The sequence below is a fragment of the Sminthopsis crassicaudata genome, chromosome 4 (genome assembly GCF_048593235.1).
Source record: "Sminthopsis crassicaudata isolate SCR6 chromosome 4, ASM4859323v1, whole genome shotgun sequence".
Lineage (NCBI taxonomy): Eukaryota > Metazoa > Chordata > Mammalia > Dasyuromorphia > Dasyuridae > Sminthopsis > Sminthopsis crassicaudata.
In genome coordinates, this window is record NC_133620.1 from 350,656,405 (window position 1) to 350,672,897 (window position 16,493).

The following is a 16,493-nucleotide window of genomic DNA, read 5'->3' on the forward strand; positions in this document are numbered from 1 at the left end:
ATCCAGAGGAAGAGACATAGCTCTTTTTAAAGAAGAGAACTAATTCTCATATGGGGTAAACAACTACCCATTTCTGTCTTAAAGGAATGCTTGATTGATTTATAGGACCCATCTACATCTTGAGCCATTGATGGAATGGAAAGTGGGATAGCAGTGGAAGAGGGATAGCAGATCCCCTGGTTCCTAAGAAGGAGTTAATAATAAGAGGGACATTATATCTCATGAAAATGTACCAGATTAGTTTGTGGGTCTTGAAAGATAACAGACAGATATCAGAGAATTTTTAATTGAATTTTTTTCAAAACATATGCAAGGATAATTTTTCAACAATGACCCTTGAAAAACCTTGTGTTCCAATTTTCACCCTCTTCCCTTGATGGCAAGTAATACTATATATGTTAAACATGATAAAAAATATATATCATGGAATTTTTCAGGAGCTGAAGTTTACAGGTTTTTTCTAACTATGTTGACTAAGAAATGTTGATTGAGTCCATTTGCAGGATCAGAGATAGTGTACCAGACTCCTCCGTATCTACCTGTCCCTCAAGGATTTCCTTGAGGCAAAAAACGAATAGTGATTAGTAGGAGAACTGGATTTCTGAACCTGATTCATTGCAGGTCAGCTGAATTTCTGAACTAAGTTCAGAGACAGACAAAGAACCATGACTTAGGCAACTACAGGACAAAATCAATGAAATGTAAATAGAATCAATAAAAAAGATACAGGATCAATTTAATATCAATTTAATAGTAGGTATGGGTTGGATTAAGTAGAGTCCAGAGTCCTTTTCCATTCTGAGATTCTCTGAGGCAAGGGAGCTTACAGTCTATTGCACAAAGAATATTATACAACATGTCTCTGGTCATTCTTTTTTTTCTTTGGAATAAAATCTATGAAGCTGTTTTGATCAATATTTAAATTACTGAGTTCTGGGAAACAAAATTAGAGGACAGAATTTGGACCTTGAGCTAAGAGCATCAGGACAGAAAGAACTGTGTACAGGGCACAGAGTGAGTGACATGTCTCTGAGTCCCAGGTAACAGGTTGTTCTAGCTTGCACTCTGGGTCACATATTCTCACAAGGGTGTGGGTAATTGAGTCAGCCTTCAGAGGGAATGTTTCTGACTGCTTTAAGAGGTCTTCCACCTGGAAGAAAGAGATTTATTATATTATCTATAGGTAATAGATGAAGATGACCAACTCTAAGTCATTTTCAACTTGAAAATCCTACAATGTCCACCAGATTTAAAGACACCAGGACCAAACTCTATCTTTTCCTCAGCCCTTTTTCTGCATTTTCTCAGCTCCCTAAAATCTTGGAGGCCCCTAATCTAATCTGTACCCGTACAAGAATCCCTCATACATCACATCTACCCACTCCAGTGGCAGACGCAGCCAAGAGCGGCTGTGTCCTGATTTCTCCCTCCCTCTGATTTAGCTGAGGTGCCCCTTTCTCATTTGAAAAAGCAGCTCTTTTCCCACACCCTTCCTCCCCAACCCCAGCCCCAGAGCTCTTTCCCAAGGAGGCCAGGACTTTCTCACCAACTTCATTGTCTCAGACAAGAGTCCTTCCTCCACAACCTTAGCCAGTATCTTCTGTTGCTCCTCTTTTAGTTCTGGGAACAGAGAGCAGGTATGAATGAAAAAGAAAAGGGAGTGGGTTTTGCTTCCCAGACTGAGAGACACAAAGGAACTTTTGAGGGGCACCCAGAAATGCTAAATGGGATAATAATATTAATAGGTAGCATTTACAGAACATGTTAGGAGCAGCTATGTGGCTCAGCAGATAGAGCACAGGGCTTGGAATACAAGACAACTCATGTTCATGAGTTCAAACCTGGCCTCAGACACCAGCTATGTGATCCTGGACAGTCACTTGACCCTGTTTGCCTCAGTTTCCTCATCTATAAAATGAGCTAGAAAAGGAAATGGCAAACCCCTTCAGTATCTTTGCCAAGAAAACCCCAGATTGGGACACCAACCATTCTGGAGAGCAATCTGGAATTATGCCCAAAGATTTATCAAACTGTGCATTCCCTTTGATCCAGCAGTGCTACTACTGGGCTTATATACTAAAGAAGGGAAAGGGACCTGTATGTGCCAAAATGTTTGTGGCAGCCCCTTTTTGTAGTGGCTAGAAACTGGAAAATGAACGGTTGCCCATCAATTGGAGAATGGCTAAGTAAGTTATGGTATATGAATGTTATGGAATATTATTGTTCTGTAAGAAATGACCAGCAGGAGGATTTCAGAGAAGCCTGGAGGGACTTACATGAACTGATGCTGAGTGAAATGATCAGGATCAAGAGATCCAACAAGAAGATTATATGATGATCAATTCTGATGGTCATGGCTTTCTTCAATAATGAGAGGATTTAAACCAATTCCAATGGTCTTGTGATGAGGATCTACACCCAAAGAAAGGACTGTAGAAACTGAGTGTGGACCACGACATAGCATTCTCACTCTGTTGTTGGTCCCTTGCATTTTGTTTTCTTTCTCATTTTTTCCCCTTTCTGATCTGATTTTTCTTGTGTAACATGATAATTGTATAAATATGTTTATATATATTGGATTTAACATATTTAACCTATATTGGATTACTTAACATCTAGGGGAGAGGGTGGGGGTAAAGAAGGGAAATATGGAACACAAGATTTTGCAAGAGTCAATGTTGAAAAATTGTTCATGCATGTTTTGAAAAGAAAAAGCTTTAATAAAAACAAAAGAAAAGAAAGAAAAAAGAAAACCCCAGGTCTTTGGATATGGCTGAAAAAATAACATATAATATTTTGGGGTTTGCAACTTGATCTTCACGACAACCATAAGGTAAGGTGTAGACTGTTACAAGGTAAAGGCTATTATTATTCCCATTTTACAAATGAGGAAACTGAGGCTGAGAGAGATTCACTGACTTGTCCAAGATCACCCAAATAGTAAACATTTGAGACAGAATTCAAAATCAAGTTCTCCTGATTCCCCATACAAAGTTCTACCAAATGTACCATAAGATGCCTCTGCTGGGTAGTGGGAGGTGTCTGCCTCCAGGAGATCAGCCAAGGGGAAAGACAGAAGGGGCACCCTTCACCTTTGTCTGTGAAATGACAGTTTACTCAAAGATTCGGTGGAAGGAACAATAAGTTCCACTTAATTGCCCCCACATAAACACTCTCCTTTACCTCCCTCTCCTTCCCCCTACCCCTCACCCCACTCCTGCCTCCAGGATATTGCCCCAGCCCTTTTCTCACCTGCTAGTACCTCAAGGAAATCCAGGATGCCCTCAGCCTGGTTTTGCATGGAGCTCCCAGAGGCATCAAACAAGACTCTCAGGAGAGGGTTCTCAGGGTGTCTTAGCTCTTCTGTGAAAAGGGCCATAGACACCTAGGGACCAAGGGAAGGTTGAGAGAAACCGAGGGCATCCCCCTGTGATCCCTGCTCACCCCTCATCCTGTTAGCCTGCGGTGGGTAAGGAGGGACCTCTCACCTTTCCCTCCACCTCCCCCAGTGCCTCCTCCTGCAGAAGCCTGGCAAGGAAGTCCAGCACAGCCTTCCGCTGCATTTCTGTCAGGTCTTGGAGGGCCCAGATCAAGTTCTTCACCTTCTCCTGCAGATCACTGAAGCTCTCTAGGGGTTCAGGCCATTCCTCAGTCTGCCTTGCTGGAAAGAAAAGGGCCAAGGAACAGCTTGCGTTGCCCAGCCTACCCCGTCCTTTCTTAAGCCCCTCATGCAGCTTTGTTTTGGGGCCCTGCCAGAGGATTTTCTCTCCGGCCCTTCGATTGCTTGATTTATCATCAGATCATAGATTCAGAGTCCAGAAGGGCATGAGAAGCTTTGCCCAACCCCCTCTTTTTATAGCTGAGAACAATTTATACAGAACACACACCAAGTGTCTGAGGCAAGATTCCAATCTAGATTTTCCTGCCTCCAAATTGAATGCCCTCACTGAGACACAACTACCAGTGTTCTTCACTTGGAGTCCGTGAACTTTTTTGATTAAAAAAAAAAAAAAATGAGGGCAGCTAGGTGGTGCAGTGGATAGAGCACCAGCCCTGAAGTCAGGATGATCTGAGTTAAAATGTGATCTTAACATTGGTCCTGGAAATCAGGAGGCCCTGAGTTCAAATATGATCTCAAACACTAGACATTTACTAAGCCATATGACTCTGGGCAAGTCACTTATCCCCAACTGCTTCGTCAAAATAATAAGATACATTGGATTGCCAATGGAGCTAATTATATGTCACAATTCAGTGATTTTTTTTTGCGGGGGGGGGGGGGGGGGGAGAGGGGGGGGCTGAGGCAATTGGGGTTAAGTGACTTGCCCAAGGTCATATGGCTTAGTGTCTAGTGTTTGAGATCATATTTGAACTCAGGGCCTCCTGATTTCCAGGACCAGTGCTCTATCCACACTCCAGCTAGTTACTCCTTCATATTAATGAGCGAATTTTAAAATATTTTGAGGAGTCCATAAGCTTCACCAGCTTGGTCATGATATGAAGGGTAAGAACCCCAGCATGCTGCCTCCCCCAATTCATTTTCCTTCACTAGGAATCCAGGTGTAAAGGGCTCCCTCCCCACTTTTGGGATGGCCTTAGAACTCTGACAATTTCCCCTCCTTCTATCCAACACTCCATTGCAACTGGTCCGTGTTCCACTGGGCTCCCCATTCCAGCCACTTGGGCTAAGCATTGCTGGAGAGGAATGAGAAAGCTCTGCCCCTCTTGGTTTTGAGCGCACACGAAGGGGATGTTGGAGTCTCCAAGAAGAACCACACCAGTGGGGATGGGTGGGCTATTGATCTCAGACTTTCTGCCCCAGCCCCAGATTGCAGGATCACTGATAGTCCATCAAGATTGGAAGTCCATCTTCCTTCAGTGGCTGGAGGACTTAGTTCTTACCTGATCTCTGGCCACTATCACTTTCTGTAATTAAAAAAAAAAAAAAAAAAAAAAAGAACAATGACCACAGTGAATAAGATGTGTAACATTTAGGACTGATAGCAGGACTTTATGCTTTGGGCAGCAACTCTGAGGGTCTTCCCCTTCCAGTTTTTTATATATATTTAAATTTTTTTGAGGGGGGGGGTTAGGTGAAAGAGGAGATTCTTTGCCTCATTTCTTACCTAGCTAAATTATGAAATAAATGACTGAGGTGTTGCCTCAGTCAGACCAAATCCTATTGAAGACCTTAGCTTAAAGGTCTCCCCCTTCATCCAAAGTCTTCTCTAGTCGTCCTAATCGCTATCTGACCACTGGCCTCACATGGCTTTGGAGGTGAAGGTGAGGCAAGTGACCTTGCACAGCCCTCCCTCCCTCAAATCCAATTCATCTGCATGCCATAGCACGCTTCCTGATACTGATGTCATGTCTTCTTCAAGAATGAAGAACAAACAAAAACATCAGCAGTTGGGACTAACTCTTACCTAAAATCTATCTACCTTAATTTTTGTACACAGTAACTTTATTCTATTTTTTTTTTTTTTTTGTATTATATTAGCCAAGCTTCATCATTCCCTCAGTGATGCAATCCCAGAGATTTTGAGTTGTCCAGGGATCTTCCCTCCCTGAAAGGAATCCAACCCCACTCTATCCAATAAGACAGATCTCTTTGTTCAGTCTCTGCTTGAAGATCTCTGATGAGAAGGAACCCACCACCTTGGAGGAAGCCCCGTCCACTCTAGGATGGCCCTAATTATTAGAAAGTTGTTTTGTTTTATTTTAGTTTTCCCTATTTTTCCATTTATTTTGGTGCATTTCAAACTCCCACTCCTGCTTGTGTGTTCAGCTCTCTGAAGATACAGAAACTAAACTAATCCCTCTTGCACAAAACAGCTAACACCATTCCCTGCTTCTTGTCTCCTTCCTGCCCCTTTCCTGAGACTCTCATGCAGCTTTCTTCTTGGGGCCCTCACCAGCTCTTTGATTGCTTGACTTATCACTGGACATAAATTTAGAACTGGAAGAAACCCAAGAGGCAGACTCCAACCCTCTTATTCTTTACAGATAAGGAAATCAAAATCCCTAGGGATTAAGTGAACACCCATACATAGTTCCTTCAGCTGAAACTCTTGTATACCTGACATATGCAGTATGCAGGAGGCACTTAACCAATGTGTACTTGCTCTTTGTGGGTCACTGTCCTTTTGGCAATGTCTTCATTAGACCACTGTGCAAGACTGTGAGTGACAAACCCTGTCTGTGGTCTGTGATCTAGGTCTGGGTTCTAAGGAAGGGGCCCCATGTTCCTCCTTCCCCAGGGGCTCTCAAGGTAATTATAGGATCTCAGGAACCTTTTATACAGATGACAAAACGAAGGCAATCAGGATTAAGTGACTTGGCCAGGGTCATACAGCTAGTATATGAGACTAGATCTGAACTCAGGTCCTCCTGACTCTAGAGTTACAGTTCTATCCACTGTACCACCCAGTGACCTTTCCCTCTAACCAATTACAAAATGAAGCTCTCTTTCTGGCTCCATGAGGCTCTGCCTTTGGCTTCGTCTCTGAGCCCTTTGCACACATTCTCAGCAGTCCCCATTTCCAGAGAGTATCTGATCTTCACAGATGGTTATTGAGGGAAAGTTCACAAGTTTAGCTAAATATTGCCTATAAATAATATGTTGTGTTTGCATAGCAAGGTGTCCAGTTGGCCCAAGCACTGGGCTTGGAATCGGGAAGATTCCCTTCCTTCGTTCAAATCTGGCCTCAGACATAGATCAGCTGTGTGATACGGGCAAATCACTCAACCCTGCTTGCCTCAGCTTCCTCATCTGTAAAATAAGTTAGAAAAGGAAACGGCAAATCTCTTCAGCATTTTGCAAAACAAACATAAAAATGGGGTCACAAAGAGTCAGACAATTGTAAAATGTCTGAAAAACCACAAATTTGCATAGTACTTTATGGAATCATGAGACATAGAGTTGGAAAGAGAACTTAGAGATCCTCCAATTTTAAGGGGGAACCACAGCCCACACAGGCAACAAGTAGAGAAGCTGGGCTTTGAATCCAAAACCTAGTGCTCCACTTCCTAGCTATGTGACACAGAACAAGTTACTAGACCCTCAGCAAAAACAAACAAACAAAACAAACCAAAAAAATACAAACAAACAAAAGCCTTGTGCTCTTCCAGCCACAACAGCCATCTTATCTCTGCCCCACAATTGGTGGATCCATTGCCCAGAGGTAACGTCCAACCCAGATAAGGAAAATCTGGCCCAAGGCCATATCGGTACTGAAGGTCAGAATGGCAACTGGAGCCTCACAGGGGTTCTCAAGTAACAGCCCTCGGGCCAGATGCAGCTGCTGAGGACTTTTATGCGGCTGCTGGGTTAAGGCAAATGGGCTGAGGGTCGGAAACAGAGTGAGTTTTTGTTTTTACTATAGTCTGGCCCTCCAACAGTCTGAGGGACAGTGAACTGGCCCCCTATTTAAGAAGTTTGAGGACCACTGCAGTCCTGATTCTTGTGTTGTGAGAAGCTTTCAATTTGGGCTGAGCAGAACCTGAACCCTAACCACTTCTGTGACTTCCTGTTGGGCCTTTCTGGGTATACCGGAGCGGTTCACTCCTTCTGCCCCAGCTTGGAACCATAGACTCATGGATTTCCAGAGAGATCAAAGGACTTCCCTCATTTTAAAAATAAAGAAACCTAGACAGACTCAGATGGAAGAACTGACTTCTCCCATGTCACAGAGTTGATTAAAAGTCATGTATGAAACTAAAACCCAGAGCTTTTCTTTAACATCAGAAAAACCCTTTAAATCTAATGACCTGGGAAAATTCAGCTTTGCCATATCCCTTATTTATTGCCATATACTTAATTCCTACTATAGAGAAAAAAAATTGAGTGTAATGGAGCTAAAACTCAGGGCTTTTGACTCCTAGACTGTCCTTTCCACTACAATCCAACCTGTGACTGGCTTTTCCCACCCATCCACTCTGACACCCTATCCCAGGGCCTTTCTTCCTGTTCTCAGAAAGGACAGAGACAGCCATGGTGGGGAGAACTAAACTTTACTCCCAAAAGGTAACTCATTCCCCCTCCATTCAAAGGCTATTCCAACCTGGAAATGCTCAACAGAATCAGAGGCTCAGACAGGACTAGGCTTTCTAGGAAAGGGGGCAGAGAGGTAGAAAGAAGCTATCCACATGTGCACTTACCTGGAGAGAAGGAATTTTTATCATCAAAATGAGAAATTCCTAGAGAAGAAGAAAACAAGAATAGTTCCTATTGGTGACACATTGATTTTTGTGATCAATTAATCAATAAACACTTATTAAGTACCTTCTATGTGCCAGATATCGTGCTAAGTGCTGGGGATACAAAGAAGCAAAAAATAAACCCTCTCCTTAAGGAACTCACAATCTAATGGAGGAGAGAACGGGCAATCAAATATAAATTATGACCCTGTGATTCATAGTGCTGATGAAAAAACTAAGTCTCATCACAGTTAAATGATTTGCCTGGGGTCACAGCTAAGGATCTAGGGTAGGATTTGAACTTAGATTTTCCTATGGCTGCTTCTCAATGGGAGATTGGAAGGGGATGGTTTCCTCAGAACTTCCTTCCCCTAGAAGGTCCATTTCTAGCTTTCTATTGAAAGGTTGGGCTAAGTCCCAAAGTGGCCACTGGGAATGTGTGGGTGCCATCTCAGAATCCCACCCAAACCCTAAAAGCCTTTCTCTTTCTTTCCTCCTCTCTGATCCCCACCATGTACAACCGTCCTGCCTCAAAAAGCTCTGGCCTCTGGGCAGTCTGGAGGCCCTCTACTTACGGCAATGCTTCTCCTCGAAGACCAGCAGGTTAATTCTGCAGGCAAGGACACTCTTAGAAGGGATGGTGACTGCACTGCTGATACTCACATCCACACTGCCCTGAGACAAGATGTGGAAATAAAAGGGAGGCAGCCAAGGCCGCCTGGGCAATGTTTGCCCAGAGCAGATGGAAGGCAGGACAGCATGGCAAGGGCTGCAGCTTCCTGGAGGCCCATGATCTGAGCCAGTTCTCCTCCTCCCTCACTCCATCCCACCTCCTCCAGGGTTCTAACCTCTATTTTCATTATTAGAGATTTGAATGAAGTGTCCACGAAGTATTTTCTCTCTACATTTTGTTCCTCCGCCAACTCCACCGTTTCTATCACCATATACAGATTTTCTCCTCTTTTCTTCAATGCTTCCACTAGGGAAGGCATCTCTTTTTTCAGCTTCCTGGAGAATGAGACAATTAGGCAGTGGAGGCTGAGGAAGCTCCTCCTCAGATTGCTCCTTGTGTCATGCTCTCCTGGGAAGCCACTTATCCTAGGAACTAATTTAGCTTTTGAGAAGGATTACCAAGGTCCCCATTGAGAGTCTCCTTTAGGTCCAGGCTAATCCAGAAGGCAGAGGAGCCCAGGATGGTAGAGGTCTAATTAGGAGAGCAAGGCAATCTGAGGGTTTCTAGGACATTGGTGGCAACTAAGTCATTTCTGGAGCAGCTCCAGATTTGGGTTATAATCTAGAACCAGCCTGACCCACTCCGAAAGAGCCAGACAGAAGAAAAGTGGAATGGGCTTCCCAATCCCTTCCCAAGAAGCAAGAGCCTTTTACAATTTCAGTTTGAACACTTGGAATGATGTTGCAGGCTCTGCAACTGTTTTCCCAGCTGGAAGTTTTGTACCCCTAAATCATTTGGGCTCCCCTGAGATATGGCTAGTAGTTATTCCCAGTGAAATTTATTGTCTCTTCAAGTCGTGCTCTTTATAGCACTTCTCCTACAGAGGAAGCTGAATAAAGATCTTATGGAGGAAAAAAAAAAAAAAAAAAAAAAAAGATCTTATGGAGAGAATGGGGATGGGCAGCCAGGACACAATCTGCAGAGCCTTCTGAACACCCTGCCAGCCAAAACAGCTTCTCCCTTTCCCCTTCCCAAAGGTACAGCCTTACCTTTGGGACAAAGATTCCTTTCCTTCCTGGGAAATCTCCCAGAACTTTAACTTTAACTCTAACATTGTAGAGAAGTCAACTTCCCCATTTACAGATGTAACATGGGGTATATTCATTTCAGTTTTCATCTTCATTTTCACATTGTCCTTAATTCTAGAATTCTTTTTTTCTGCCACCTCTGGTGAAAAAAAAAAGGGGGGGGGGGAAGAGAAGGCAAAGATAATAGAGAAAACAAGAGATAACCCTTATCCTTTTCTTGGAAGACCAATTGAAATGTCCTGTTTTGTCCACAATCCTACTTTCCCAAGGAAATTTACCACTAGGTTCCCTTCTTACTTCCTCCAGGTATCCTGGAGGTTGGGGGTGGGGATGAGGGAGAGAAACTAGTGACTCCTAAATAGTCACACAGTCAGTTCATAGGCTAGAAGGAACCAAATGGTCTTTGAGTCAAGCACTGAAGGTAAGGACTTGAATGACAGATGAAGGAGAGAATTCCAGACATGGAGAGAAAGAATACTTTTTTTGAGTTTGATTGAACTAGAAGTCCAACTTGGATAAAAGATAGTCCGTGTTAAGGGGGATGGTGTTAAATGAGGCTGAAATGGTTGGTTTAACTGTGCATACTCTCTGATCTAGCAATACCACTCCTAGAGCTGTATCCCAAAGAGATGAAAGGAGAAAAAAAGATCTATATGCACAAAAATATTTATAGCAGTTCTTTTTGCGGTGGCAAAGAATCGAAAATTGAGAGGTTGCAATCAATGGCTAAACAGGCTGAGGCATATGATTGTGTTAGAGTCGTACTGTGCTTTAAGAAATGACTTAGTAGCTGGTTTCAGAAAAATATGGCAAGATCTATAGGAAGTGATGCAAAGTGAAGTGAGAAGAACCCGGTGATCATTGTGCTCAATAATAGTAATGTTGTAATGATGATCAACTATGAAAGACTTGGCTATTCTTAATACAATCCAAGACAGTTCCAAAGGACTCATGATGAAAAATCGCTATCCATCTTTAGAAGGGAGGGAAAGAGGGATAAAGGGAAAAGAAGAGAGGAAGGAAGGAAAGGAAAGGAGGAAGAGAGGGAGGAGGAAAAAAAGGGAGAAAGATGGTTGGTTTGAGCCAAATTGTGGATAGCCTTCAATGCTGGGCATTTGAATTTTCTTGTTGGCTATAGGCAATCACCAAAGGGTTTCAGGTAAAGGAGTAACATGATTAGATATGTGCCTTGTAGGCTTTCTTAGCAAACATGTGAAGGATGGCTTTAAAACGACTGTGACCAGATGAGTTGGGAGATAAATATATATATAAGCATTTTAAAATATGTTATAGAGCTATTTTAACATGAATTCTTTTTGTCAAATGAAGAATACAATAATTTTCACACTGATATCTTCACCTACTCCTTTCCTCAAAAGAGTCTTTTTGTTTTGATCTCAGCAGGCCAGAACACTGCTCTGAATCTAAATAATTAAATTAAATAATATTTACAGTTAAGTAATGTTCCACATTTAGATATGAAAAATCAGTTCCATTATTACCAGCTCAGCTAGACAAAGTTTCCATGAAAACAATCTGGGGATTTTAGTGGATTGTTGACTCACTCGAGTAGGAGTCAACAGCATAACACAGCAGCCCCTCAAAAATAGATGCAATCTTAGCCTGCATTAAAAAAAGGCACAGTGTCCAAAGCATGAGATAATAGCTTAGCTGTATCCTATCCTGGTCAGACTATATTATATTCAGTCCAGGTCATTCCATTTTGGAAAAGATATTGATAAATTGGGTTGTGCCCCAGGAAATGTGACCAGTTAGGGGGAAAGGACTAGAAATGTTATGCCATATGAGGATCATTTGAAGAAATTTGGGGAAAGTTTGGCCCAGAGAAGACTTGACTGAAAGGGCATTTGAAGTCTAATCTTATGAAAGAAGTAACCTTGCTCTGCTTGGTCCCAAAAGACAGAACCACAAATTAGGTACATGTTGTAGAGACAGATTTTGGTTCTATACGAGGGAAAGTTTCCAAACAATTAGAGATGTTTTTATGTGGAACATGTCATCAGCATAGGGCATGTGCTTGTTGCCCCTGGAGATCTCCAAGTAGAGACTATCTAATCATATGTCGGGGTGGTGCAAATATTGATTTTTAGGTTCAGGTGAAATTCGAATTCTTTTCTAAAATCATCACCTACTTCCCAGAGTTGTTGTGAGAATCAAATTATAATTGAATATTGAATTGAATAATTGAAGTGCTTATTAGAATATGTCATAAGTGCCATAGAAATGTTGGCTATGATTATTATTTCCAAGTCAGATTTTGGGAAGAGCTTGAATTTTCATATTTTTCTCAAATCAGAATATACACATGCTGTAATTCTTGGCCCAGGAACACTCTTCTTTATTTCTCTTCTTTTGTCTCATCTCCATGCCTTTCCACTGGCTGTTTCCCACCCTTCTAATTTATCTTCTCTTTCCCTTTGCCTCTCAGAATCCCTGGTTTCTTTTAAGATTCATCTCAAATCCTACTTTCTATAGGTCTTTTCTAATCCTCTTACTTGTATTCCTTCTCTCCACCTAATTTCTTTGTGGGTATTTTGTCTGTATTTATATTTATATATTGTATCCCCCAGAAGGGACCATCTCACTTTTGTCTTAGGCCCTTGCCAAGCACAAAGCTCTCAGCTCAGATGATTGGTCTCAGCATCCCATCCCATCATACTGACCTGTGAAGACACAGTCTAGCTCATCAGAGGCCTCCAGAAGGTCATCCACTGTAAGCCCTGTCTTCCAGTAGTGAGGTTTAAAGAAAGGGAAAAAGTTCTTTTTTTTGCACACCAGAGAACAACAGTGGAATTTGTCCGCGTCAATGAGGTTCCTAATGGGAATTAGGTCTCCATTCTCATTCAATTCACGGACCACTTTTCCAGTGACCATCTTAAATATGGAAGGCATTGTTGGTGAGGGAACTGTTGGGGAATAGAGGGTGTTGAAAGAGACCAGCTTCAGGGCAACAGCACTGCCAGAGAAAAATGTCCCTAAGAGCTAGGAAAGAAAGGTCCGAGTTCCAATCCAGCCTCAGACATTTACTAGCTGTGTGACTCTGGGCAAGTTACTTAATCCTGTGTGCCTATTTCCTCAATTGTAGAATGAGAATCATAACAGTATAGGGTTGTTTCAAGGATCAAATGAGATAATACTGTACTTGGTGGGCAATAGGCTCTATACAAATGCTTATTTCCCCTCTCCTTCCCAATTTGGATTACAGGTCCCCGTGGAATATTTGGCAAATGTTTGGCTATCCATTACCACAAAGATGATAATAAAAGTAGTTCTTGAAAAGAAAGTGAAAGGATGGCAAGGGGAAAAAAAAAAAAAAAAGCAAGGAGCTAGGAATGGAGATCTTTTCTCCTATCTCTAAAGGTCAAAGTTTACAAAGTCTCCAAGTTTTAGAAAATGTCCCCTTGTGCAATTATAAAATAATAAGACATTCAAAACGAAGTTCTTCTCAGCTGTCTCTGTCCTTCCTGCTCTCCAGGATACCTTCCTCTTAGGGAATTTGGCATTCTCTCCCTTTCTTGGATTCCTTCCCTCTATTCAGTTAGTCTACCCTTGATTCTTCTGCTGCCCTACAGGGTTCCTAATTCCCTGAATCCTGCTTCCTCTGGGCCACTTTCCAAAACTTGCAACAGGCTTCCAATGCTTATTGCTCAGTGAGATGTGGAGGGGAGAAGGCTGGATTTGAGAATTAGGTGAGCCCTGGGTTTGAAACTTCCCTCGGATGCTTAGTAGTTGTAACTGTGGGTAAATCACTTATACAAAATATGTAAGACATTGTTAAAAAATGTTTGCCTAATTAGCCACCTCCTTCTCCTGGACATCTGAACCATCCAAAATTGGACTTTTCTCCTTGCATCCTCATCTCATCCTCGTGAGCTATCCCAAAGTTGCTTCCAATATCTCCCTTCCCACTTGTATCTGCTCCAGTCAAATTTCTGAGAATCACTGGGATGCTTCCCTAATTCCATGACCCCAAGGACACCAGAAAGCATGTTAACAGTTCCAAGTGAGGGGCCCTAATGGTAGATTCCTGAACCCACTAATGTTCCCTCCCTGCATCCCACCATCCCTCAAGAGCTTACCAGTGGGCTGCTACCCAGCAATTGTGGTACTCCAGAAATATGTTCACTCTGAAAAGTCCAGAATGGATCCTGGCCAGTATTGTCTCCAGAAGGCCCAGAAAGACAAACGAAGTCTCCTGGGTTATCAATTGGCTAAATAAAGCTCCACCTCCACTAGCTGGGTGGAGCAGGAAGACTTTTTGGCTTGGGACCAAGTGCCAAGGTCTAAATATATCATGAAAATGAAAAAAGGACTTTTGTAAAACCAATTCATTTTGTTACTTTATTTGTAATACATTTGGAAATTTTTCTGTTTTATATTTGTGATGGTGGGGAGTGGGAGTGGGGATAGAAAGAAGATTCAAGAGAACATTGAACATTGTACACAGTAGCAAGATTATGTAATAATCAACTGTGATTATGTAATAATCAACTTTGCTCTTTTCAATATCTAAGTGATTCAGGCCAATTCCAATAATCTTGTGATGGAAAATGCCATCCAGAGAGAAGACTATGGAGACTGACTGAAGATTGGATCATAGTATTTAAAGTTAAAATGAGTAAGTTAATTCCCTATTTTGTATATAGATTTTTATTCAGTTTATGATCTTTTTTAAAAGTTAAAATAGCAGTTGGGTATGGGCAGAAGTAACTTGGGCAGGGATCCTGGCTTATCTAGGTCTCTAAATTCAAAGGGACACCATGAGGTTAATACACTAAAGAGACCCAAAAAAGGAGATAAAAGAACACAATATTTATGCCAGCAACAAATGTTGCCATCAAATACAAGTGATTCATTTGTGGAATCTGGTACAAAATGGATGTCCATTAGTTGGGAAATGAATAAATAAATGATGTTAGGGATTATTGCATGCAAAGGGATTCAGAGAAACTTGGGCAGGTATCTATTATCTAATGTGGAGTGAAGTGAGCAGAGCCAGAATAATTTCTATCAGTAACTAGTTGTTGTAAAGAAAAGCAGAACTGTAAAACAAGAATTCTTGTAAAAGCACTTACCACCTGGGACTCCAGAGGACTTATGGATGGAGTACACTATCCAATAACTGGAGCAAACTACCAGAGAGGTAGGAGACTGGAGGAGACTGATACATTTTTGGACACGACCAATATGTGAACCTGTTTTGCTTGACTATGATTATCTGTCATACAAGGACTGTTTGTTGTTTTTAATGGAAGAGAGGGGAAGAGTGGAACTATTAATAGTGATGCCAAGAATAAGGAAGAAAGGGAGCTCATTGAAACCTTTTTTTAAGTACATAAAAGAAAACAGAAGGTTCAGGAAAAAAGATCAAGTTGCCATAATGAAACTAAACCGTTGAACTTTATACATATATTTGCATATCCACAAATACAAACTTTTTTAAAGAGGCAAGCCATAATTTATCAGTCCCAAGTGTGATCCTTTTTTCTAGTCTTTGTATAAGGAAATGGTGGTTTATTGATGCTTGTCAAGTTCAACAAATTATTCAAACCCTCCTCCCCACACACACACAACCCAAGGGGATCTGACTCTGAAGGTCATCACTGGCCCCTTTTTCTTGGTCTAAGGAAGCAGGGAAAGAAGTTCTGGTCCATTTGGACTGAAGTGGAAGAGAAACGGGGGTCAGAGGAGGTAGCTGAAGCAGTGAAATGGCTGGAATGTTAAACGAATCACACAGGTCAGCAGAAGACCAAGGTAAACAGGGAGAAGACAATGTGGCAATCACTATGGTGGTGGATCAGTTCAGAAGGGGAAATCAGAAGAAAGGGAAGGCCATTCCCGAGGGGGGGGAGAGAGAAAGCAGGAAGAGGGGGAGGGGACCGGCTAGAAGAGGGCTTTGGGGGTAGGACGACATGGACAGGCCTGAAGGACAGCTCAGCCACACAGACAGGGCCAAACAGAGCATGGACAGTTCGAGTCATACGGCCCTTGCAGAGACCTGATCACATAGCTCTGTTTATGGGAAGACCCTCTTTATGGTCACAATGGCCCTCCTCCGGGTCACTGTGGTACAGACACAGGCAAAGGGAGCTAAGAGGACAATGACCCTGAAAGGAGACCAGAAAATCCAACCAGGCATTGGGCAGATCTACCTGAACCACCGGTCACTCGTTCCCATTGACCACCCACACCAGCCTCTAGAAGGAGGGAGTCACACTTCTCCTTTCATTCTCAAAAACAAAATCCGTGCAGCTTGGTGAGAGTTGTCACAGTGGGAAATGTTATCTGGACTGTGGAGAAGGCGGCATCTCCATGCCAGCTCATTGACCTCTCCTCCCCCCCCACCAAGAGGTGGTCTCCTGAGTACACTCTCCAGTGGGGTAGGACCAGCACACAGACAGATATCACCTGGTGTGAGAGCTCTGCCCTCAGAGAGCTCCTGGGTTTGCCCTTGAGGGGAGGGCCACCTCTGCTGGTGATGGCATTGCCCAGGGCAGAGACAGCTGAAGAAG

At 42.5% G+C, this 16,493-nt stretch overlaps 2 protein-coding genes across 4 annotated transcripts in view; one reads left to right on the forward strand and one right to left on the reverse strand.

Annotated features, from left to right (window-relative positions):
- Positions 1-731: 731 nt before the first annotated feature.
- GSDMB (gasdermin B) lies at positions 732-16,482 on the reverse strand. Of its 2 annotated transcripts, XM_074261407.1 has the most exons (12): positions 15,057-16,482; positions 14,061-14,264; positions 12,645-12,887; positions 9,922-10,099; positions 9,048-9,207; positions 8,775-8,874; positions 8,161-8,199; positions 4,903-4,926; positions 3,489-3,661; positions 3,253-3,385; positions 1,547-1,620; positions 732-1,150 (listed from the first exon to the last, which is right to left on the reverse strand). In XM_074261407.1, the coding sequence occupies exons 3-12, from the start codon at positions 12,871-12,873 to the stop codon at positions 947-949; spliced, it is 1,314 nt and encodes a 437-aa protein (XP_074117508.1). In that variant the 5' UTR covers positions 12,874-12,887; positions 14,061-14,264; positions 15,057-16,482; the 3' UTR covers positions 732-946. The 2 variants fall into 2 exon arrangements, with proteins under 2 accessions (XP_074117508.1, XP_074117509.1); XM_074261408.1 differs by lacking the exon at positions 4,903-4,926 and having other exon boundaries at positions 8,149-8,199.
- Positions 14,512-16,493, forward strand: part of LRRC3C (leucine rich repeat containing 3C) — a 42,077-nt gene continuing 40,095 nt past the window's right edge. The window contains exon 1 of one of the 2 annotated variants that reach the window (XR_012481205.1): positions 14,512-14,599. The gene's annotated coding sequence lies outside the window, so the exon portion shown is untranslated. The remainder of the gene's footprint in view (positions 14,600-16,493) is intronic. The other variant, XM_074261409.1, reaches the window with a different exon arrangement.

Coding starts and splice junctions, on each gene's coding strand:
- GSDMB (XM_074261407.1), bottom strand. CDS start 12,873: ATGCCTTCCATATTTAAGATGGTCACTGGAAAAGTGGTCCGTGAATTG. Junction 8,200..8,774: donor CTTCGAGGAGAAGCATTGCC/GTAAGTAGAGGG, acceptor CTTCTTCTCTAG/GAATTTCTCATTTTGATGAT. Junction 3,386..3,488: donor TGGGGGAGGTGGAGGGAAAG/GTGAGAGGTCCC, acceptor CTTGGTCCCTAG/GTGTCTATGGCCCTTTTCAC.